Genomic DNA, 25,393 nt, shown 5'->3' with positions numbered 1-25,393 from the left:
AAACTTCTGGATCCAGGGTTGTTTTTTTGAGAAGGTGTTTGATTACTGCTACTTTAAAGGACTGAGGGATGTAACCAGACAACAGCGACTCATATCATATCTATGAGAGAGGTGCTAACAAGGGGTTGAGAGTTTTAAAGCAGCTTAATTGGAATCTAGAAGACAGGCGGATGGTTTAGAGGAGGAAATTATTGTTCTAAGCTCATGAAGGCTAATGGTAGAAAAACTTTCAGAGTGTATGTTTGATCCAACAGCTGTCTCTATTAATATTGCCTCAAGTTATTACTGGACTGGCAGAGGGGACCTGCTCAGCGGCACTAACACTAACAGAATCGGAGGTGTTCTCCGTCTCATTCGGGACCTCACCTGAGAAGGCAGACATCAGCACACTGTCAGAGAGAGAAATGTCATTTGTTTTGCGGGCCTGAGCAAGAGTGATCATCCATCCATCCATCGTCTTTTTCAGCTTATTCCTTACTAGTAAGGGTCGCGGGGGGGCTGGAGCCTATCCCAGCATCTACGGGCGAGAGGCGGGGTACAACCTGGACAGGTCGCCAGTCCATCGCAGGGCCAACACACAGAGACAAACAACCATTCACACTCACATTCATACCTACGGTCAATTTAGAGAATCGCAGAAGACATGGTGGAGGAAGGCCTATATAAACTCTAAGTGGCACCTGACATCTGAGTCAACCGCTGACTCCAGCTCCAGCTCACGCAGCCGTATAGCTTTATCTGCATCTTGCATCCTCTAAACCTCCAGCTGGTAGTGCATCTCAGCCTCCTTATCTCTCACCTTCTCCTGAGATTCGAGTTGAAGGCAAGCTAGACGCACTTTTAACTGGGCCCCCCTTTTGGACCCAGAGCGGCTGAGGGTAGAAGAGAGATGATCATTTCAAGGCAGCGTCAGCGGTGTCGGCAGCCGCTCCTCTGACTCACCCTCTTCACCTGATGACATAGCTGATTCACCAGCTGTGGGAGGATCACCCGTAACTGGTAGATTCCCGGCCACTTCCCCCAGGGTGTAATCTTCAGTTGTAGCTGACTCTGTCAGCACCGGCACTTTAAAACTTTAACCAGCTCTAACTTACCAACAACAAGAGTCTTAAGCTCCTTTTATAAAATTGTTTTAGGGTAGGTGAGACTAAAATACATATTTGGGCCAAATCATCAGCACCAATCAGGAAGCTGCAAACCCCTTGAAGAATACATGATGAAGTCCACAAATCAGCCTCATTTGCCCAAAAAAACAAAAGTTTGAGCTATGTGTTTATTCAACACAGTCTCACCCCTATTCGTCATATATTGACGTTTGGTCACTGCCCCCTGCCGTCCAGAGCCAACGTGAAGTGTACCCCCTTTCCGTGACTGTCTGACAAAGAGGGTCATTCACTGATTGTAATACTGTCCCCTTATCATTCACATGTTGTCATTCCCTGTGATAAAAAGTCATATTTCCAGATACTTTCCACATTAAAATGTGTTTTAATGACATTTCTATTGCGAAATATGCCTTTTTTTCACCACCTCTGTTCAGTGATTGTATGTATTGTAGGTCTGCGAGGAGATCATAACAATAATGCATTTTTTTTAAACCAACGGGACGTATAGGTAGCTTAGCTAGCAAGCATTCCATTTTGATTCAACAAACATTTGATTTATATCAATCTCTGTCTAATAAAGCAATGACAGTGGGGAGCATTTATGACATTTATAAAGTAGGAAATGAAATGGAGGTTATTTTTCATACCTGATAACGGAGTCAGGAGGTCAGTGAAAATTTGGCGAAATATGTGATTTCCGGTCTGCGTGCGCGTTGGAAAACGACTTCCGGTCTGCACGCATAGATGAATAAAAGTAAAAAATAATCTCTCTCTAAATATTGAGTAATGATTTTGCCACTATCTCAGCACCTGCTGTGCTATAACTGTAGTTTGTCAATAAAAAGAAAGTCCAAGGAAACGAAGGCAAGTGACGCACTTCCTGTTAACAAAACGCTTGTTTTTATGAATGAAATGTAAAAAAAAAAAAGTGTGGAGTTGCGTCACTCGGGATTCCCTTTCGTCGCGACAGGCAGACTTTTAAAAAGCAGTCGTGATGCACAAAATGTGAGATATCAGTGGAGTTATAAGACACAAGGGTATTATGTATTAATGTTTTAGCCTTATTAAAAGCATACAAAGGACCTGTTCTGTCAGTGAAATAATATAAAACATATTGCCCCATCAAAATATAAAATAGCTACACTTGTTTGTTGTTGTTTTTGTGATTGTTGACTATAGCTGTTCAATAAAAATAATATGAAATGGATTTTAGTGCCCCAGGAATTACATATATGAGCTTCCGTGGAATTTGCGACCCCGTTCTTCTGTGAGACAATCCGGAAGTTATCACTCGCTCCAAGGAAAAAAAACAAACATATTTTTAATACTTTGATGAATAAGACAATCAACAAATTAATTTAATTTCTGGATGTTTATGCAACCTACAAAGTAAATTTGTAACCAGTATAGATCTAATAATCAGCATTAAGAATATAAACAATGATTCAAACTAATGGGCGCAGTCTGCTGACATCACATCTGTCACATAGGCTAACTCAGGCACACAGCGGTGGCCTTTTAGTTCTATCATTTCACACTATATTTGCAGATTTATTATTGAGTGAAACAAACCACACTTATGAGTGGGTTAATCAAGGATATAATTAAAGAAATCCAAACTATTTGGCAAGTTAAATTTATCCTAACTGTTCTTCATATATTGTGCTGGTAATGTCATATAATTTCTTTTCAAATGTAACTTTTTTCACCACAGATGCGATCCTTATGGAGGACAGAACAACTTACTTAAATTTAAAATAGGGACAACACAGCAATACTGTGAAAATGGCCTGCTGGTTCATAAACTCCATTATTTGGATTATATTATCAGACAATTCAGTGCATTCATTTGTTTATGGAATTTGCATTCATTAACAAAATGAATAAATTGACATTTTTGCCTGTTAAAAGACAAGTGCTTCACAAATTTAATTTGGAGCCCTATTGTGTGTAAAGTGAAAAAGCAAGCTTGGCTCTGTCTAAGCTGAAAGGTTCATTTGAAATGCCAGGGCCTTGTTTAAAAACAACATGATCTACAGATGTGACTTCAGTACTAATCCTAAAACCCACCTGTGGGTATCAGGCTCCTCACTGCGGTTGGCTAGGTCATGTCTCTTGCTTCGTGTAAGGTTGATGTTGGGGAGGAGCTGTAGCAGTTTGCGAGAGGGCGCTGTGGCTGTTTGGCTTGGCTTGGCAGCACATGTCCTGGATGTTCGGATCAATGAGAGAGTGCTCAGCTCTACTGAGAAGGTGTCAGTCATTTCCTCCACTGGTATGTAAGGTCTGTGGTCATCTGAAATGGAGATAGATCGACCATGGCTGCTGGTGCGTTGGAGGGAGGTAGGAGGACTGACAGGCGTGAAGGCATCAGTGTTGTGTTGGGACTCAGAGCTGCAGGGGCCTGTGTTGGTTGTTACATTTGCTCCTACTGCCAAAGAATTAAGGAGAAAAATAAGTAAGTAGCATACACAAATGTTGACTGATCCATTTAGCTAATGTCAAAGCTCAGTGTGATGCAGCACAGAAAAGTGGCCAGAGTAAAACATACAGTCAGAATCAGTTCAACCTAATTAATATAAATGGGATTTTAAGTGGAATGGAACAAGACAACTGCAATACAAATATCGTGAATAAACCAACTCTAATATGATCTGTTCTCAATAATTATCTATGACAGATTTCTAGAATGACACCCCGCCCCCCCCCCTCCAAAAAAATTGATCCCTTGTTTACATATTTCTGTAGCTCTCTTCAGACAGGAGAGGGGAGCAGTGAGATGCGAACGGTCCTCTAAGTTGGATCCCAGGCGTTTCATGGTGTCCTGCTGCTCAGTGCTTTGTTTTTGTAGCATCCCCTCTGGTGAGACCCTCCCTGCTGCAGCCTGCAGGGAAAGGGGGGGGGGGGGCAATTCCATCTCAGATGTCTGTCAGCCACTTTACTGTTATCTCAGTTGCCAAGATACATTTCATTGAACCTTCCACCCTTTTCTCTCAAGGCAACATGACTCTTCCTGCTAAAAACTATGCCTCAAATCAGTTTGAACTGTACTCAAAACCAAGCAATGTTATCTGATCAGACACCAAGTCAATCACAATGAAAAACACCCATAAGTCATTACACACAAAAACAGAACAAAGGAGAAAACAATGATCAGAACATAAAGCTGTAGAAATTCTCTTTACTATCAAAATAGGCAAATTGCCTTTTGTAAAAACAAAAACATCCTTTTTAGCACTTGTATACAGTAATAAAATAAAAACAAGATTCACAGTACAACTAAAAAGTACATACAGTATCCTTTGTACAATTATTCGTACAAACTATCTTGCCAATGTGCTAAGTCAGGATACAGGACTTCATTCAAAATTTTCCCTAGCCATGCAACATGGTAAATAACTACTGGTGCGGCAGATCAAACTATGCCTCCGCACGTATGTCATTACAGGTCAGATATTTTCCCTGGTGTAGGGTTGGCAGTAGGGGTGGCGCCGTACTACGGCGACACGCTGAGAGCTGCTCTTGCCTTACTGTTCGTTTTTGTGTTGTGTGTCTCTGTCATCACACAAACTGTGTCTTGCACGATTGCTTCTGAGTGCCAGACTTTACTGCACAAAAGATTGAATGTTCCTAGCGCTTGGAAGCCTTGAGACTTACCTACAGAGCTCTACAACACCGGGCCTCCGCCATCATTGAGTAGTGGTGGCAGGACTAGCGGCAGACTTAGATGGGGGAAGCGGGGGGGGGGGCGTGTGTGTTCACAACGGGACATGAGGAACTGTTGTGTGTTTTGCTTCACAGAGACGTCACTGAGCCCTTCTACGCCCGACAGGGCTGTACAACTAGAAGGGTTCTCTGTGTTTCGCACTGACCGCTCCAGGGCGGCAACTGGCAAGACTAAAGGAAGTGGTGTCTGCTTCTTTATTAACGACACTTGGTCCACTGACCTGGTTATTGTATCTCAGAACTGCTCGACTGTGTTGGAACATCTTACGCTAAAATGCAGACCATTCTATCTCCCCAGGGAGTTCCCCTATGTGCTGCTAATGGCCGTTTACATCCACCCAAAAGCTAACGCAGCCAAGGCGCTGGATGAGCTGTAGAGTGCTATTAGCAAGCAGGAGTCTTTGCACCCAGAGGCTATATCTATCATGGCGGGGGACTTTAACCATTGTAACATGAAAACTGTGCTTCCAAAATACTACCAACACATTAAATGCCCAACAAAAGGCAAGAATACGCTTGATCATTGTTACTCCAATGCCAAGGCTGCATACAGAGCTCTCCAGTGCTCTCACTTTGGGAAATCTGGCCTCCTGTCCGTGCTTCTGCTCCCTGCTTTCAAGCAGAAAGTTAAGCGCGAGAAACCCACAGTGAGATCGGTGCCGTGCTGGTCCACCGAAAACGAAACCAAACTCCAGGGCTGCCTTGACTCGACAGACTGGACCATTTTCAGGGACTCTGCCACTCTACCAGACGAGCTGAATAACTTTTTTTCCCTCTTCGAGGCTCACAACCCGGACACGATTACATCAGTGCAGAGCCCAACCAATACGGTGGACTTGCAGGTGACCGAGGACAATGTGAGTAAAGTGTTCAAAAATGTAAATGCTCACAAAGCTGCTGGCCCAAATGGCATAGCCTCGTGTGTCCTTAAGACATGCTATAACCAGCTGTCCTGCGTTTTTATGGACATTTTCAATTTGTCACTGTCAATGAGTGTGGTTCCATTGAGTTTAAATAAAAACATAATTGTGCCCATTGCCAAGAAAACACCTATCTCCTGTCTAAACGAGTATAGACCTGTTGCTTTGACGTCTGTCATCATGAAGTGCCTGGAAAAACTAGTTATAATGCATATCAAAAGCATCATTCCTGCCAGTATTGATCCATTACAGTTTGCCTACTGTTCAAATAGATCTGTTGATGCAAGTATCTCTCTTGCTCTTCACACTGTCCTGGTACATCTTGAAAACAAAAATACCTATGCCAGATTACTGTTCATTGACTACAACTCCGCATTCAACACCATTTTACCATCTAAACTGGTCTTGGTTTAAGCAGCTCCATCTGTAACTGGTTGCTTGATTTTCTGACTGGCAGGCCACAGTGTGTGCGTATTGGGGATAGATGTTCTTCCACCATTCTTACTAGAACCGGGGCCCCTCAGGGCTGCTGCCTTAGTCCTCTATTATATAGCGTGTTCATATTTGACTGTGTCGCCAAATTAAAGAACAACAGCATTATAAAATTTGCAGATGACACCACAGTTATTGGTTTAATAACAGTAATGCTTTGAAGTCTATTCTCTGGCTCACTGGAAGCCAGTGCAAAGTCTTCAAAATTGGTGTGATGTGTTCTGTTCTTTTGGTACGAGTTAGAATCCTAGCAGCAGCATTTTGGATCAGTTGTAGCTGCTTAATGCCGAAAAGAATATTCTCTGTTTTGTCCTGGTTTAGTCGAAGGAAATTGTGGCTCATCCAATTTTTTATTTGCTTCAAACACTTACATCGTGACTCAACTGAACTTAATTCCCCTGGCGACAAAGATACATAAAGCTGTGTGTCATCAGCATAGCTGTGGTATGTTTTATAATCTGACTCAAAGGCAACATGTACAAATTGAACAGCAGGGGGCCTAATATGGACCCCTGGGGGACACCACTAGTCATTGTCAGTTCTTCAGATTCATAGATGCCAGTTGTAACAAGACACATCCTGTCTTCTAAGTAAGATCTGAACCACTTGAGGATCTGAGAGTCCAACCCAGGTTTTTAACCTGTGCAGCAAGATTCCATGATCAACAGTGTGAAATGCAGCACTAAGATCTAATAAAACCAAAATAGATACACGGCCAGAGTCTATATTCAGTCTTATGTCATTTAACACCTTAACCAGGGCCGTTTCAGTGCTGTGGTGAGGTCGGAAACCTGATTGAAATTTGTCCAGAATGCCCACCCTGCCCAGAAAGTCATTAAGCTGATTAAATACAACTTTCTCAATGATCTTAGCTAGAAAAGGGAGGTTTGAGACTGGTCTGTAATTATTCAGAATTAAGGCATCTTGGTTTCTCTTTTTTAGAAGCGGTTTAACGGCAGCTTTTTTTAGCATCTCTGGAAAGATACCTGATGACAGTGAAATGTTTCCTATTTGCAGTAAATCAGCTTCTACTGAGGGTAGAACAGTTTTTAGAAAGTCAGATGGCATTACGTCCAGAGTGCATGTTGTTGATCTTAAATGACGGACAGTGTCTTCCAATACTTTTGAGTCAATCAGATTAAACTCTGACAAAACAGTTGAAAGATGTGCTTGCTATTGGAGAATTGCTGGCTGTAAATTAACAACAGGAGTGGCGCTTGACCTACTCAGTTTGTGTAGTGTCATGAAGAAACATATCTTGTGATTTGGAGCTATACAAATAAAATTGACTTCCATCGTCATCATCCGTTTATTCCTTACTTGTAAGGGTCGCTGGAGCCTATCACAGCATCAACAGGCGGGAGGCAGGGTACACCCTGGACAGGTCACCAGTCCATCGCAGGGCCAACATACAGAGACAAACAACCATTCACATTCATACCTACGGTCAATTTAGAGAATTCAATCAGCCTAGTCCCCAAATTGCATGTCTTTGGATGGTGGGAGGAAGCCGGAGTACCTGGAGAGAACCCATGCAGGCACAGGGAAAACATGCAAACTCCACACAGACAGATCCCGTGCCCGAGCCGGGACTTGAACCCGGAACCTCATTGCTGTGAGGCCACAGTGCTAACCACTGCACCACCGTGCAGCCCTAAAACTGACTTGACTTTTTAAATTAATAAAATTCTATTAATTGAAAAAAATAAAATACCATTTGGTGTTTTTTTCCCCTTTTAGATAAAGCATGGTTTTAGATTTTAAAATGATGAATTTCTTACCTTTTATGTAGAATGATAGATGCTGGCGTGTCAAAAAACAAAGGTGTTTGCAGTGCCCATCTGATTCAAGGGGTATATAGGTTGTTTCTTCAAATCAATCACAAAGCTCAGAAAGACTGCGGTTTCCACTTAAGTCAAAGGGCAATTGCTTAGCAAGTGCTGGGTAAGACAAAATGGAGAGACATGGACAAGTCTGCTTCAAAGTTTCATTCGATCGCTACATCACCGGCGACGCCAGCAGGTAATGACAGAAATGATTAACACCTACCATATCATTTGTAAGCAAGAGGATAAAAAAAAACACCATAGGCCTAATGGCATCAAAAAGGACTTAATTCCAGCCTTGCGGAAAAACGGAAGAAAAAGAAAACTGATGAAGAAAAATGGGCAAAGGATAAAGGTAAGTTATTTGAGGTTGAGGTTGAGGTTGAGGTGAAATGCCTTTTTTTTCTCCCCATGTTTGTTTAATTGTGTTGCTTGCCAGATAGCTAACGTTGGATAAATGTTAGCTGGCTGGCTAAAATTTGTTCTTCATGAACTCAGCTTTTTTTGTTTGTTTTAAGAAAGTTGGCTATGTCCTGCTAAGTTAGACAGGCCCATCATGGCAGCCATGGGGGACACTGCAATCACAATGTTTAATATAAAAACAAATTAATTTTAATTTTCCTGTATTACTGCAACATCACTGTAATAAAAAAATAGGAAAATGCACTCATGATCTATTCTGCTTGATGATCTAATGAGCTTTTTCTTTGCAGGAGCAATTCTAAAATTTTAGGAGCTCCACTACACTGAGCCAAAGGGATCTCTCAAACATCCTGGATGGAGATGAAAGTGACATTGATGGAAAGGAGCTGGCTGTGGAGGTCAAAAACTTGCCAAGCTTGCCTGATGACATGACTGCTATTGAGCTCTTCACTTTCATCCACAAAAAGCATTTGGAGGAACTGTGTACCAATCTGTGGTTTGCCCTAAGAATAACTTGCACTCTGCATGTGACTGTGGCCTCAGCTGAGAGGAGTTTCTCAAAGCTGAAGCTCATCAAGACCTACCTAAGATCATCCATGGGACAAGATCGCCTCACTGGTCTTGTAATAATAAGCATCAACCATGAGACAGGCAAGCAGCTGTCATATGAGGACATCGTTAATGACTTTGCACACAAAAAAGCCAGGGAGCAGACATTTTGAGGACAATACACTGTGACTGTCACGGTAAATAATGTGTGTTATTATTAGGTGTTATGCTGATAGTGTGAGACTATTTAAGTATTATTCAAGTGTTGGTTGGTTATTATTGTTGCACTTGTTGGTTTGTTGGATTTTCTTATTTAAATTAAACATTCTTTATAAATACTCAATCTGTTCTATTTATTGACATATAGATGATTACTTTCCTTGTATTATAGAGTTTTTTTCTAAGTCAGTTTACCTTGCCTGAGTGGCTCAACTTAAGATGTTTAATTTGACCTGTAGCCTGTTTAGCTCATGAAGTGTGATACATTGTGGCATAGTAGACTATCTAAAGGGATAGGAAGGTCTTCATCACAGTTTGACAAACTAGAGGCCCCCAAACAGCATCTTGCCTAGGGTCCCTATGAAACTAGAGACGGCCCTGAGCTCAACTATTTGCTGCAGTGCAAAGTTATTCTGTAACCATCATATTTCAATTAATTGATCAAAGTAAACACACACATACATTTAAAAATGTACAGCTTCATCCACACACAAAATCACCTAGAATTTTTCATCAAATCAGCAATAAGTTAGATTTGTCAGCCTGCAGACATGAGCAAACTTGATATTCCAGAGGGTCGAAAGAGTTCAGGGCTAAAAAGGGTCGGATCAGACTGTTGAGTGAGGTAAGTTACCATCTACATGAAATGCTTAAAAACTGTAAAAAGCCGAGGCATACCAAAACCTGGGCAGTGCCTGGGCATGTCTCGGCTGACGTTGTTTACAGCTGCTGAAAGTCTGAAAAGAAAGGAAGCAAAAAGGGAGGTATTTTGACAGACGGGACACCAACTAAAAATGGGAGAGTCAAATGAGACAGCTTTTCTTTTAGACCCTCAAAGGATATGAAAGGGAGTTCTGTATGAAAATGTGAAATGTATTTTCTTTCTATATCTTACATACACAAACACACGCACAGACACACATGCACAAAGGTCTTGGTACATGGTAAAGCTGATCGACTGGATGGGAGGGTTAGAGTCCATACTAACAGATATGTGAATTGGTTTATGCCTCCACCTTGCAAGCAAACACTACATTGCCCGATACTCCTTGTCTCTGCCAATTCTGATACACAAGAGTGCAGCAGCTGAATAAACAGTAACAACACACACTTTACAATACAAGTGACATAGAGAAAGGTAAACATGCAGTTGAAAGTTGCTACTGTAAATTACCATGTCAACAGGATCTTGTAAGTACAGACGTTCCTGCTTTCATAATCCAGGTGTTGATACAGTTTCCTCTGTGAATGCAGCAAGCTGCTTGGAAACACACCGACAGAGAGTCAGCAAATCTTCCCAGCACTGTTATCACACTCCCTGATTTTCTCCTCCCTGAAACTTCTCCCCCTCCCTCTCTCAGCAAGATTTTTTAGATTGCCAGTTCCTCACTCTATTTTCCTGACATGCCAACACAAGTTATCACACAGTGGACTGGCAAACAACTGAGGGTCACCTAATTCTCATGAAGGGGTTTCATGTTTTTTTCACTTGGTATTTCATCTTTCTTGAGCTGGGACAACTCATCTCCAGTGATTCCACCATTCATAGTTCTTTTACGATCATTCTGAAAACTAAGATTGTCAACCAACTTTACAATTACCACAGTTTCATAATCCCAAGGACATTTTGTCCCACTTTGTCTATTCAAGTGGTACTGTCACAATACAATTAGAAAAAGCTGTTGTAACTTCTCTTGAACTTGTTCAGTTCTAATCAGTGTTGGGCCCCACCCTATCTCTCAAGAAATCCTCCACTCCCTCCACATGCTTTCTTTCTCACTCTACTGTTCCCCTGCAGTGTCTGAGGCATGTTATATTCTAGATAATCATGAGAGGAGGAGGGAAGAGAGGGGCAGCTGTCTTTTGGTGTTTGACAGGAAATAGATGTTTCGAGCAAAAGCTGGTATGAAACAGCAGAAAGAATCTACAGGCACCTGCTGATTATGATTTGATTATTGCTGCTAGGAGGTTCAGTATAATGATCTCAGTTTAAAGCAAAAAAATACTTCCCTGAATGTGATCAAGACTTTCTGTAAACCTAATGGTTGACTTTAATAGGGCCTGAGCCCCAAAGGAAGCAAAGACCCTACTGTATCTGTTGCTTTTCTTTTTAGGGCCTGAGCCCGAAGGTACATCGGGGTGAAGACCCTATTGTGTTTGCTGTAGTATTCTGCCACTTTGAACATTTATTTGACCCCTTAAACACACTCAAAAACTCACCAAATTTGTGAACCCAAACGGTTTGGATTTTATAAGCCCTCAAAGTTGGGGAGACATTTTTCACCCATCATGAAAACCAATGGGGAATATGTCTCCTCTCAACTACATACTCTCAAACACACAGTTCTCACATCTAAACTAAAACTCCCACACATTCAAAAAACACACCACGGAATTCCTGACAAAAATATGGTATTACATTCCACTTTTGACCCAAATCTGCCCACTTAGGAGCCTTTTCCATAAAAAAAACCTGTCAAAAACTCCTCCTCCTCTCCACTCTGACATAGGTGGCAGAGAGCAGTGGGGGAGGGGCTCTTACAGGCGCAGCTCTCAGCTCTGCACGCACTTTGTTAGGGCCTGAGCACGAAGGAACTTCAGAGTAAGACCCTATGGAAATTCAGGGCGAAGAACCTATTAAGTTTGCTTGACACACCCAAAACACTAACACTAAAATTTACCCCTTAAACACACTTGAAAACTCACCAAATTTTGCACACACATCCGGTCTGGCGGAGAAATCTATAATCCAATTTTTTTTTTTAAACTAAGCCACATAGGGAGACAAAAACATGTTTCTGCCCTTAAATGCCCCTAGGAATGTCATACACACATGGGACCAACACCAATTTATTTGTCTCATCAAGATGCACAAATCATACACTGACACCCCTAACCTAAAACCAACAAAAGTCCACAAAATGGACAAATCTGTCAAAATCAGGACATTTGCACACACCGAACAAATGCTATCTCCTCCTAGGGCATTAATGGTATTGCTTTCAAAATTTAAGACATGACTCAGGACACATTACGCATCAAAAGTTATTAAAAGTTTTTATATAACTCACTTGGTTTGGATTTTATAAGGCCTCAAAGTTGGGGACACTTTTTTCCACATACGATGGAAACCAGTGGGGAGGCTGTCTCCTCTCATGGTACAGACTCTCAAACACAGGCTTGCCATGTCTAAACTATAACTCCCACACCGTAAAAAACACACCATTGAATCCCTGACAAAAATCCCCGCAAAAATAAGATATTAAATTCTACTTTTGACCAACATATGGGGAGTTGTGACTGATTTTCACACTAAAAACTGACCAAATTAAAGCTGCAAGCAGCGTTGTTAGGGCCTGAGCCTCCTAACAACCGCAGCCAGGTGGCAAACGTCGGCCCGAATCCAACAGGACTTGTAGTTGAGGAGATAGAAGCCTCACACTGCGTCCGAATTGCCAAGTAGGTTGGATCGTAGGTCGCAGAGTAGGTCATAGGCTGTCCAAAACCACAACTGGCGCGAGTAGGGACCTACTTCGCAACCTAAATTCCTCTAAATTCCTTCTTCTTCATCCCCTAAAAACTTGTGGACCTGCAAGCCAAGTTTGCACCACCAACAGTCTCCCATTTCTTATGCAACACGAACATTTATTCATTGTTGATAACTAAAAGTGTGTTCACACCAAATGCGACACGTGTGAACACACCTTTACAGGTGCGTTAATGTGCTTAATAATAGAGAAGGAATGAAGGGTGCGCTCAGAGTGGAATGCAGTACGACAGTCAGGCCAGCAGGTGGGGCTTTTGTTGGTGCCGTCTACCTATCTGTGCTCTGCCAGCAGAATCAGTGTGATGCAGAGTGAGAGCAGAGTTGAGAGCTGGCCCTTTAAGAAGCCCTTCCCCACTGCTCTGTCTTTGATCTGTGCTAGAGTGAGAGCAGAGTTGAGAGCTGGCCCTTTAAGAAGCCCTCCCCCACTGCTCTGTCTGTGTCAGAGTGGAGAGCAGAGGAGGAGTTTTACAAGGGCCTGAGCTCGGAGGTACTCCGGGGCGAAGACCCTTGTAAAAGACCTAAACTACAAGGCCCAGGGATTTGCCAAATACACCGTTGGATTTGGGAAAACTCCTGCCACCCGGCCGCGGGCACAAAAATTTCCAGGCCCTAACAACACTGCTTGCAGCTTTAATGAGGGCCTGAGCCCGGAGGGACTCCGGGTCGAAGACCCTATTATGTTTGTTTGACACACTCAAAAGACTCACGCTAAAATTGACCCGCTCAAAAACTCACCAAATTTTGCATGCACATCCGATCTGGCAGACAAATCGATTATCAAAAAAACAAATTTTAAAAAACTCTCTAGTGCCACCTAGGCAGATGAAAATGTGTTTCTGCCCATAAATGCCCTAGGAATGTTGGACACACATGGGACCAACACTGATTTATTAGTCTCATCAAGACACACAAATAATACAGTGACACTGCTAACCTAAATCCTACAGAAGTCTGCAAAATGGACAAAAACGTCAAAATGAGCACATTTACACACCCCGAACAAATGCTATCTCCTCCTAGGACGTTAATGGTATCGCTTCCAAAATTAATACATGTCTCAGGACATTTTAAGGATCAAAATTTGTTAAAAGTTTTATATAACTCACAGGGTTTGGATTTTATTAGGCCTCAAAGTCGGGGACACTTTTTTCCACATACAATGGAAACCTGGATGGATGGATTTTAGCAAATCAATGGGATTTATTAGAACCTGAGCCCAAAGGGGCAAAGACATATATGTTCTGTTTCTTTCTTTTCTTTTTTTCTTGCTATTCCACCACTACAGACCACAATTGGACCCCTAAACATGCTCAAAAACTCACCAAATTTGGCACACACATCAAAAATAAAAACTTTTCTATGAGGACAGCAAGGAGACGCTTCAGGTGAGTAAGCCGATCAGAGTGCAGCCTGAGGTGAAGGGTGAAAAAATTTGTTAAAATGTAAAATTTACCTCCAAAGTGCCAAAATGTGCACTAAAGTGCCACCTATGCTTCTAAAAAAGGGGTGCCATGGCCCATAGGAATGTTGTAAAGAGGTGAAAAAACAAACAAACAAACAAAAAAAAACTAAAACATAATTGGGCAGGCCTGGCCAACCCCCGGCTCCCGGGCCTCATGCGGCTCTTTGGCTGGTTTCATGCGGCTCTTCAGCGCCTTTCAGACAGGAGGCGGTTTCCGCCCCTCCCAATTCATTTTCAATGAGAGGCAGGTGATTATTTTGGCCACCGCGCGGAGAGGAGGGGCGGTGAGGAGAACGGGGTTGATGGATAGTGTTCATCTTTGTAAATATAGCCTGGCGTTTACCCACGGAGCGGTTGTGTTTGTATCTCCACCGCGGCGTTTAAGGGGCTTTCACATAACAAGCGTCAAAAACGCTCAGCGCTGGCACTGCCATTCATTCCCTACGTGGCAAGCTGACCAGGAAGCCGGTTCGAGTAACGTCAAACGCGCATGTGTGTCATGAAAATAGATCAATTGAGAAGTAAACAATTTGTGTCAAGTTCGCTCTCAAAATGGCATGTTTTGTTGAACATAATGGCAAGCAACTCATGTCTAAATCATTGAATTTAGACAACGTCATGAAGCCTGTGATGGAAATCATCAACTACATCCGCACACATGCGCTTAACCACAGGCAATTCAGGAATCTCATCACTGAGCTGGACCAAGGGCTTCCAGGAGACCTGCCGCTGCACTGCACTGTGGGTGGCTGTCAAAAGGCAAGGTACTCTCACTTCTTTGAACTTTTGGATGCCGTGAAACTGTTCATGGAAGAGAAGGACAAGGACTATCCCGAGCTGTCGGACCTCGAGTGGATTATGGATCTGGCCTTTTTGGTCGACATGCTGTGTCACTTGAACAGACTGAACCTGACCCTGCAGGGTAAGTTAAAAATGCTGCCTGACCTGGAGCAAAGTGTGTTTGTGTTTGTCAACAAACTGAAGCTGTTCAAGGCGTATTTTCAAAAGGGAGATTTAACACATTTTCCCTCTCTGCTAAAAGCCAGCGGGCAAGTCACCAGTTCTACCCTGAATAAGCAAACAGCCAGATATGCAACACTGGTTGAAAACCTGCATGAAAGCTTTGTGACCCAGTTCCTTGATCTACAACTGAAAAGGCCACAGATTACGTTCCTTGTCGACCCATTTAATGCGGAGACGGACTGTTTGACAGCCCCGCTAGTCACAGATGAGGCTGCGGCTGAGTTGGAGATGATCGATCTTTGTGAGGAGAACCAACTGAAAGCTGCTTTAAGGGAAGGGACCATTGAGTTCTGGAAAAGTGTGCCAATGGAAAAATACCCCAATGTCAAATGGGCTGTGCTTAAGATACTGTCAATACGGTCAACATACGTCTGCGAGTCTGTGTTTTCTACCCTGAAACATGTGAAATCAAAGCATCGATCTGTTCTGACTGACACCCATGTGAAAGAATTGCTCTGAGTGGCAACAACGGAATACAAGCCAGATTTGAAGAGGATTGTTCAAGACAAGGAATGCCTGAAGTCCCACGGAGCAACATGCATAGTAAGAGAAAAACATTATTGTAAATTATTATATTTTTGTTTGTGGACTTAGTTGAACTGAGAGTTTGTGTGTGTGCACACAATGTTCATTGTTGAAAATGACTGGCCTGTGGTCTTAGTACTGAAGGAGTCAATTTCTGTCATTATCATGTTGATGTGTGACATTTACAATAAATCTTGCTAAACAGAGGTCTGTGTGTGTGCGTGTGTGTGTGTGTGTGTGTGTGTGTGTGTGTGTGTGTGTGTGTGTGTGTGTGTGTGAGTGAGGAAGGGATGGGGTGATGTTCAAGTGTGCCCATGTGTATGATGTGGCTGTTTGCAGTAAAACTGTAAAAAATTTGGCTCTTAGTCTCTGACTGGTTGGCCACGCCTGTAATAGTGTCTTTGCCCCGAAGTAAGGCTCAGGCCCTAATTATTCGTCTCATCAAGTCCTATATATCATATGCTGACATCCCTGACCTAAATCTAAGAGGAAGTCTCTAACAGGAACAGGAAGGCCCTAATTATGCTATGATCAAACTATACTGCGGAGACATGACCTATCAGTCTCCTCATCTAGCATCAAACTTCTGTGTTCAATGTGCTGATATGTTCGTATAAATTAGCCACTTTTTAGCAATAACCAATTTTGACATGCTTCGGAAATCACTGTATTAACTGGCGCATTTATTCAATAGTACAAACCATTAAACAAGACGTTCAAACAATGCAAACTCAGTTTATGGTTTTAGTACTCATTATTAAGCCACTACCGAGTAACTTGCCACTCCATTATTCTCATGACCTGGATGATGAATACAAGGGGTTTTTGATATAGAAGTTTTGATTTTAAATGGGCCTAAAAAAAAAAAAAAAAAAGTGACATTGTTTGTAGCACCACTTGGTGGCATCTATGTGCTTTTCTTTTTTCTCTTTTCTTTTTTTGGCATCTGAGGTACTCAAACTACTACTGGTACAGGCTGCAATACCACTTTCATCAATGGTTAAAAATATAGTAATAATCATAATAAAATCCGAGTGATTTAAATAGGTTTGTAAGACTGGTACTGGGAGCAACGTGGCTTTGCATACATTACGGCCCAGCCCACTTGAGCTTGGACCCTTTAAAAGTATTTTATAGAATTCTCAGCACCACTTGGGAACAATGTAGATACAAACACTTCAGTCCAAGCCCATTCAGCCCATTCAGGCTTAACCCAAATAAAAAATTATCTCACACCCATCTGTTCATCACTGCCTCTTCATACATTTTACCAAATGTAAAAAAAATAAAATTGTGGGAACATGCCTGATCACAGCAAAGTGCTATGGGCATTACTCACCTCTTCCACAGCCATAAATACAGGACTGCACATGCAGAATGACAAAGCAGAGACATGTGAATTCTAATGAAAGTCCAACCTGTCTTTATCAATTAGCTCACAATGTAATTCAGATAATTTTAATAACACCACTTTAATGGTACAACGGATTGTTAAACAGATTCAATAAAACTGAACATTATAGTCATGAAAAGAGGATCTGTGGCAGGACTGTTATATTATACTTATAAGTTTCAATGTAGGGACTGATTACTGTATAACACTTTTTTTATTTGCCAAAATTCAACCTATTCATACATTCAGTGATAGAGGCTGACAGACATGATCAACAGAAACTGACCACAGTCATATCACCTGATAGATTCATACACAGCTGAGAGACCAAACAATCCTGCACAATGATTCACTCAGAGAATGACCACTGTTGCTGGTCAGGTCATGAGCCTACCAGGTTCCAAGAAATGACCAGGGTCACTGGACTGCTGACATACAAATTATAATGGGTAAATTTCAACAAGTACATAACACAACTAATAATGCATGCTATATTCTTTAAATTGTTATTAGCTAAGGCTGAAAGAGGGTTACATTATGGAAATAAAAATATAAGCTTGTTAATTACGATACAATAGTTATACACAGCGCAGTCTTGTGATATGATTAAGTGATTCACTCAGATTCATGTATTCACGAACAATTACCATCTGATTTGAAAAGGACTAGTCTCTCTAATGAGTATGTCAAGTATACACATTTTTGGTGGTCATTCATGTTTTACTTCTAGTTATGTTATGTGATGTTTTTATTGCCACTTGTTTGTTAGTCAGTCTTTTGCCAAGATTATGTAAAAATTTCACAGGCAATGAAAGATTGGATCATGAATCTCAAATTTATAACTTTGAATACAGCTCCTTCGCTTTCAAAGTATTCCTACATTTTTTCAATCATTAGCAAAATTTTGGATAGAAGTTTGTAACAGCAAAATAGATGTGGTAGATTATGTTAGTTAAAGGTGTATGGGTTGGCAGTTCTGAATTTAAAACAGATTTGAATCACTTTTCAAAGCAAATGAAAAGATTTATAACTAGATTTCTGAGCAAGAATCATGCCCTGTCTGTGTAAGCTGAACCAGCTTACTGGGAATGGCCATCTGATTTGACCGGTTGGGGGGAGGAGAGCAGGAAATGGGGGCAGAGACAAAGACAGACAATGGAAAAAGACAGATATAGAGAAGGAAAGAGAGGGACAGATAAAGAGAAAAAGAACAGGGAAAAGAATGACAGACTGGAACATGAACAGGCTGGAAGGAGGTAGACAAGCGAGAAGAAAGACAGAGGGACGTAGGGCACAGCAAACAATCACTACTGTTTACTGTTTACCAATTGTAACATCTACAGGGTACTCGAACAAATCAGAATCAGAAATCCTTTATCAATTAACAGTCATCCATTCATCCATTTTCTACTGCTTATCCTGTTAAGGATTGTGGGGGGGCAGGAGCCTATCCCAGCTGCTAGAGAAGCATGGTACATGCTGGATGTTTAACCAGTAGTGGTTAAAAGTTGTTTGTGGTTCCGGTCTGACTACCACCGTGAATGGCCGTGCTGTGAGGGGGCTCCGGTGAGGACTTGAGAAATTTATGTTTTAACCCCGTTTAAACGAAGTAAAGAAAGCAAAGAACTGTAAAATAAGAAACGGGGACGAGAAATAAACTCTGACCTGTGCCAACAACGACAAAGAGAGAGGAAAAGGGAGACCCGAGTGAGGTGCGCTAGCATTAGCGACTTAAGCTAATACGCTAAGCTAACAAGTCGTTAGCAACACGTGAACCTAAACTACAAACTAAGGGAGACTTCAAAGTAATCCTACAGGAACTGAGGGACTTTCGGCAAGAAAACAAGGAACAACTAGAAAGCATCAAGGAAGAGCTAACTAAAGCGAACGCCAGACTAGATGAAGCCGAGAGCAGGATTGAAAAGACCGAGGAGAGAATCCTAAATGTGGAGGAAACTATGAGTGAACTTCTGCAGCTACACACGCAGCTGGAGGAGAAGATAATGGACTTGGAAAGTCGCGGTTGGAGAGAAAATGTCAGAATTTACGGTGTTCCAGAATTAGCCGAACAAAACTCTCCATCGATGTGTGCGTTCGTTGAGACACTGCTGAGTGAGGGCTTAGAGCTGGACGGCGACACTAACATTAATATTGAAAGAGCCCACCGCTCGCTGGGTCCTCCGCCACCGAGCGAGGCCCCGGCGCGCTCTATCGTGGTCAAGTTTCTGAGCTTCAGGATTAAAGAGCAAATACTCCGCAAAGCGTGGCAGAAGAGAGGATTCACATGGAAGGGTAAACACATAACCCTGGACAACGATTATCCCCCCCTCATTCTCAAGAAGAGACGAGAATATGCAGAAGTACGCGAGGTTTTGAAAGAAAAACAAATACTGTTTCAAACCCTCTACCCAGCCAAGCTGAAAGTGAAATTCACGGACGGAACGAAAACCTACATCAACGCGATGGAGGCAACTGAGGACATGTGCAGAAGAAGCTATGCTGTTACGATCATCAAGCCACCTGAAACAATCCGGGAGCAGCTTCGGCAGCTAACCTGGACTAGAGTGACCCGAGGACGAGGCAGCAGCAGCACAGCGAACCTGAGACAGGATCCAGGCTACAAGGACAAGCTCCGTGCCTTCAGGAGGACTGTAACTACCCCGTCGGGAGATTAAGATTCCAACTTAATCGTGTTAAAAACTCCACAGGTCATCTCTTTTTTTCTTTTTTCTTTTTTTTTGAGATAACTACAGTACTGATACATTACTTGGTGCAGATATTTAAGAAATGCAATGTCCTGGGAGATCTCATTTCACAGCAGAGCCGTAGCCACTAGGGCCCCCCCTTCACCATACTGATGTGGAAGCTGCCCTTAGAGGCTTTACAGGGTCTATTTACAAGACCCCAACCTTGGAAGTTCACATTGTACATAGTTTTTTTTGTTATAGGTTTTGTGTTCACTATGGGGAGTGAGGTACCAGTCCATATACATAATGCAGCAAAAGACATAAGATAAATGCATGACAAACACATAAAATTAGTAACAATCAATATCAACGGCTTGCACAACCCAGTCAAAAGATGGAAAGCACTATCCAAACTTAAAAGAGATAAGGTACAAATTGCCATGATGCAAGAAACGCATCTGTCAGATAAAGAGCATTCAAAGCTAAACAAAATGGGCTTCAAACATGTATTTTACTCCTCTCACAGCTCAGGTCGGCGCAGAGGAGTGGCAATCCTGATAGCCGGATCCCTAAATTATGAACATCTACATGAATATACTGACAAGGAAGGCCGATACATATTGATAACAGGTAAAATTGAAGGTACTCTTACAACCCTACTAAACGTATATGTCCCTCCTGGTAGCGATTGGTCCTTTTATAAACACATACTAGAAATAATGACAACTAAAACTCAAGGAACCGTGATATGTGGTGGAGATTTAAATATTACATTAAATGCAAAATTAGATTCTTCAAATGGGAAGGGTGACTCGAGAAACATAGGGGAAAAAATGACACATTATATGGAAGATATCGGCGTCTTAGATGTATGGAGAGACATTAATCTAACCAAAAGAGAATACACTCATTACTCCCATGTACATAACGTTTACTCCCGCCTGGACTATGTATTCATATTTAAAAGTGATCTGTCTGGGATACAACATTGTGAAATTGGGCCCTGCACAGTTTCTGACCATAATCCTGTGTACGTGCAAATTCTCCTCACAAAGAACAAGAGATCCACCCTTTGGAGATTAAACGCAAATATTTTAAACTATCCAAAAATTAAAGAAAGTTTGAACGTAGCAATCAAGGAGTATTTTGATCTCAACGACAATGATGAAGTCAACCCAGGAATACTCTGGGACACATTTAAAGCAGTGATTAGGGGGAAAATAATAAGCATTTCTTCACATCAAAAAAAATCTAACCTTCAAAAAATGGTCAGCCTAGAAGAGAAACTAATGAAACTACAACAGGAACACTCCAAAAATATGAAAGACGAGACTAAATCTGAGATAAAACAACTTAAGGGAAAAATAAACGATCTTAATACAATAGAAATACAAAAAAAATTAACCTTTATTAAACAGCAATATTATGAGGCAGGTGGGAGATCCTTAAAACTCCTCTCTTACAAACTTAAGAAACAACAAGCAGAGAGAACTATTCACAAAATTAAAAACCCCTTGAACAATAAAATTGAAAATGAACAAAACAAAATTAAACAATGCTTTCGGAACTACTACTTGAAGCTTTATTCCCAAACTCCTATAGATAATGATCGTGACATAGACGCCTTTCTCTCTCAACTAAATCTACCAACACTGACAGACGAGCAAAATAATAGACTTCTCTCACCAATATCTAAAGAGGAAATCCATCTAGCAATTAAAAAACTGAAAAAGGAAAAATGGCAGGCACAGATGGATTTAGCCCTGAGTGGTATAAAACAATGGAGGGTTGCCTGACCCCAATTTTATTAAAGACGTTCAATTGGGTGTTGCAAGGAAAAATGGTTCCTTCTTCATGTAATGAAGCGATAATTTCTACCATCCCAAAAGAAGGAAAAGACAGGCTAGACTGTGCTAACTACCGCCCAATTAGTGTCCTAAATATTGATTACAAATTGTTTGCATCTATTATATCAAGGAGACTAGAAACCATTTTACCACTATTGATACACAAAGATCAGACAGGATTCATTAAACAAGGACAGACCCAGGACAGCATAAGGAAAGTACTACAGGTAATGCAACACGCGGTCCAGGAAAAACAAGAAACGTTGGTGATGAGTTTGGATGCTGAAAAAGCTTTCGACTCGGTAAGATGGTCCTTTCTATTTAAAGTGCTCAATAAATTTGGCTTTAACAAATCTATAATTGAAACAATTACAGGCCTATATAACAAACCTTCGGCTAGAATTAAAATTAATGGGGACCTCACCGAGGTGTTTGTGCTAGAAAGACGAGTGAGACAAGGTTGTAATTTATCTGCACTCCTTTTTGCTTTATACATTGAGCCACTGGGCCAATGGATTAGGCAGAGACAAGATATCTCGGGGATAACCATTGCAGGAAAAGAGCACAAACTAGCCTTATTTGCCGATGATCTATTACTAACCATATCCAAGCCCACCCAAACTTTACCAAAAACTATACAGATGTTAAAAGACTATGGCATCTTGTCAGGATACAAAATTAATGTAAATAAAAACTCAAGTACTGACTTTAAATTATGACCCACCCCAAAATATTAGAGACTTCAAATGGAAATGGAACGCAGAATCTATCAAATACTTAGGGGTGTTACTACACAGAGATTTCACAAAGACGTACGAGATTAATTATGGACCCTTGAATGCCAAAATAAAATCAGACATGGAAAGGTGGAATACCATACCTTTCTTAGACCTCTATTCTCGTATTGACGCTATTAGAATGAACATCCTTCCTCGAATGCTGTATCTGTTTCAGTGCTTACCTTTTAGTATACCTCAAATGCAATTTGCAGAATGGGACAGAAATTTATCAAGGTTCTTATGGAAAGGTAAGAAACCCAGAGTTAAATTAAAAACTTTACGAATAAAGAAGGAAAGAAGTGGTTTCAATGTCCCCTGTTTCCGAAAATATTATTATGCAGCCCAGTTGAGACCTTTGGTTTGCATGTGTTCCCCGACCTATACCGCAGGATGGAAAGACATTGAAGAGGTGATAACAAAAGGAACGCCAATTAAAGCTGTTATAGCAGACACAAAATCGCAATCTAAACTCTGTCTCCCAACTGAATATATATCACATACAACATTAACAATCTGGAACGAAATAGTCAAATTATACGGCTTGAAAGAAGACTCTAAAATTCTCAGATGGTGTGCATACGATTCAGACTTCACTCCAAATAAATACGATACACGATTTAAATCGTGGATTAGTAAAGGATTAACCAACTACAACTCATTTGTCCACAGGGGGGCACTCCAATCATTTGACAACTTGAAGCAAAAACATGGGCTTGGTTCTGAGGACTTTTTTAGATACCTGCAAGTTAGACACTACTTTAACCAGAACATTGAAATACCTTTACATGATCAACGGCTAATTCAAACATTTATTTCACTTACAAAATCAATATCTCCCAACAAAATCATCTCAAAATTATACAACAACATGTTGCTGAGTGGAAGTGAAAACACGTACTACGTGAAAAAAAAATGGGAAAGAGAAGGGAGCTTGACAATAAGTAAGGAGAACTGGGAGCATGTTTGTGGGATACAGTGGATTTCTACTGATTCAGGTGTTTGGCGTGAATTTTGTTGGAAAAAATCATACGTTTTTTCATTACACCAGCTCAAAAAAAATACAGAGGAATGGGAGACTCCTGTTGGAGGTGCGGTGTAGAGGGAGCTCATCACTTCCATGTCTTTTGGAGCTGTCAAATTATTAAAAAATATTGGGTCGAGATTCATTTACATGTACAGAATGTGTTTTCAATTGCTTTCCCCTTTCTATTTGAAACTGTGTACCTTGGAAACATAGCATTAGACGGCCTCAGTAGAGGTGACAAGAAACTGCTTTATATTCTGTTAGCAGCAAGCAAAAAGGCCGTTACCAGACGATGGCTCAAACCGGAACAACCAAAAATTGAGGACTGGATAGACATCATACAAGAAATCTACAAAATGGAAAAAGTGACTTCTCAATTAAAATTGCTAATGGACTCATTCTATAAAACCTGGTAAAAATGGACGGAATATGTCAAGCCGATAAGATCTGACTTCATGTGAAACTGAGCTGGCTTGCTCTCCCTGCCTCCCCTACCAGAAGCTTCCTTCTTCAGCTGTTATTAACATTTCCGTGTTTCTCACATTCTGCATTGTAAACTGTTTTCTTGTCTGTAACAACATCTACTGCACGTCTGTCCGTCCTGGGTGAGGGATCCCTCCTCTGTTGCTCACCCTGAGGTTTCTCAGATTTTTCCCTGTTAAAAGGGTTTTCTATGGAGTTTTTCCTCAGTCGATGTGAGGGTCTAAGGGCAGAGGATGTTGTTATGATGCCATGTGAAGCCCTTTCAGACAAACTGTTTTTGAAAACTTGCTATACAAATAAAATTGCCTTGCCTTGCCTTGTTGTTTAACTGGTGACTTTTAATGCAAACGATGATGTTTTATGGAAAACTGCTATGTGGTAATGGTGCCCCGCCCCAACTGTTCCCCTTTTTTTCTTTCTGTACAAATTGTTAAAAAAAAACTTCATAAAAAGTTAATATAAAAAAAAAGTTGTTTGTAAGGTGCCTGTTGCACTATCAATAAAATGATCAATTTGGGAGGGACTAAGGTTGACAACTCTGTTATAATGGGACATATAACTGAATTTAATGCCAGTGGGATCGCTTTGATAAATCAAGCAACTGTATGTTGTGATAATACAGACATCTGGAAACCATAGTTTTCCTTAGGTGGTGTGTAGTCAAGGAGTACAAATTCAAAAGTGATTAACTCATGGTCAGATAAAAACAGTTCTCTGGAAATACAACTAAACATTCAACTTCAAATCCATACATCAGGACAGGGTTGAGGGTGTGGTAATAACAGCATGATCATGTACAGACTGATGGAAATCAATTGAGTCTAAAAGACATGTTTAATACAATACCCACACTTTCATTATTAACATCCACATGAATATTGAAATCATCCAAAATAATGACTTTATTTGTTTTGAGAACTAAACTGGATATAAACTCTGAGAATTCAGATAACAATTTAAAGTATGGACCAGGAGGGTAGTACACAATAGCAGATAGAAGCAGCTGTATAGTTTTCCAGGCTGGGTGAGACAGGCTGAGAATAAGGCTTTCAAATGGATTAAAACTTGTTTAGGGTTTAGGATTTCTAACTAGACCTCAGCAATAGCGGCAACTCCACCTCCTCGGCCAGGAGAGAGAGAGAGAGAGAGAGAGAGAGAGAGAGAGAGAGAGAGAGAGAGAGTTAATATGACTGGAAGGAGTGGATTTATTTAGACTAACATACTCATCATTACACAACCAGGTTTCAGAGAGACAGAACAGGTCAATATGGTAGTCAATTAATTCATTAATTCATTAATTCAATTCATTCAAGTAATTCATTTACTAATACAGCTTTTGATGACAGAGATCTGATATTTGCTTAT

The 25,393-nt window shown here is 41.1% G+C and overlaps 2 protein-coding genes across 4 annotated transcripts in view; one reads left to right on the top strand and one right to left on the bottom strand.

The window, feature by feature from the left end:
- Positions 1–10,571, bottom strand: part of LOC147254489 (kinase suppressor of Ras 1-like) — a 116,582-nt gene extending 106,011 nt beyond the window's left edge. Inside the window, exons 1-4 of one of the 3 annotated variants that reach the window (XM_086216136.1) lie at positions 10,433–10,571; positions 9,937–9,995; positions 3,840–3,987; positions 3,177–3,534 (exon numbers count right to left, since the gene is read on the bottom strand). In XM_086216136.1, the coding sequence (XP_086072262.1) occupies positions 3,177–3,534; positions 3,840–3,957 (476 nt within the window). In that variant the 5' untranslated portion in view covers positions 3,958–3,987; positions 9,937–9,995; positions 10,433–10,571. The remainder of the gene's footprint in view (positions 1–3,176; positions 3,535–3,839; positions 3,988–9,936; positions 9,996–10,432) is intronic. The other 2 variants (XM_086216138.1, XM_086216135.1) reach the window with 2 other exon arrangements.
- Positions 10,572–14,885: 4,314 nt separating this feature from the next.
- LOC147254488 (general transcription factor II-I repeat domain-containing protein 2A-like) lies at positions 14,886–15,749 on the top strand. Its single transcript, XM_086216018.1, has one exon. The coding sequence runs from the start codon at positions 14,886–14,888 to the stop codon at positions 15,747–15,749; it is 864 nt and encodes a 287-aa protein (XP_086072144.1).
- The last annotated feature ends 9,644 nt before the right edge of the window (positions 15,750–25,393 follow it).

Source organism: Aulostomus chinensis, chromosome 10, assembly GCF_037954235.1.
Source record: "Aulostomus chinensis isolate RoL2024-O1b breed Wild chromosome 10, RoL_Achi_v1.0, whole genome shotgun sequence".
NCBI lineage: Eukaryota > Metazoa > Chordata > Actinopteri > Syngnathiformes > Aulostomidae > Aulostomus > Aulostomus chinensis.
The sequence above is the reverse complement of the archived record's forward strand: the minus strand, read 5'-3'. Positions and strand labels throughout refer to the sequence as shown.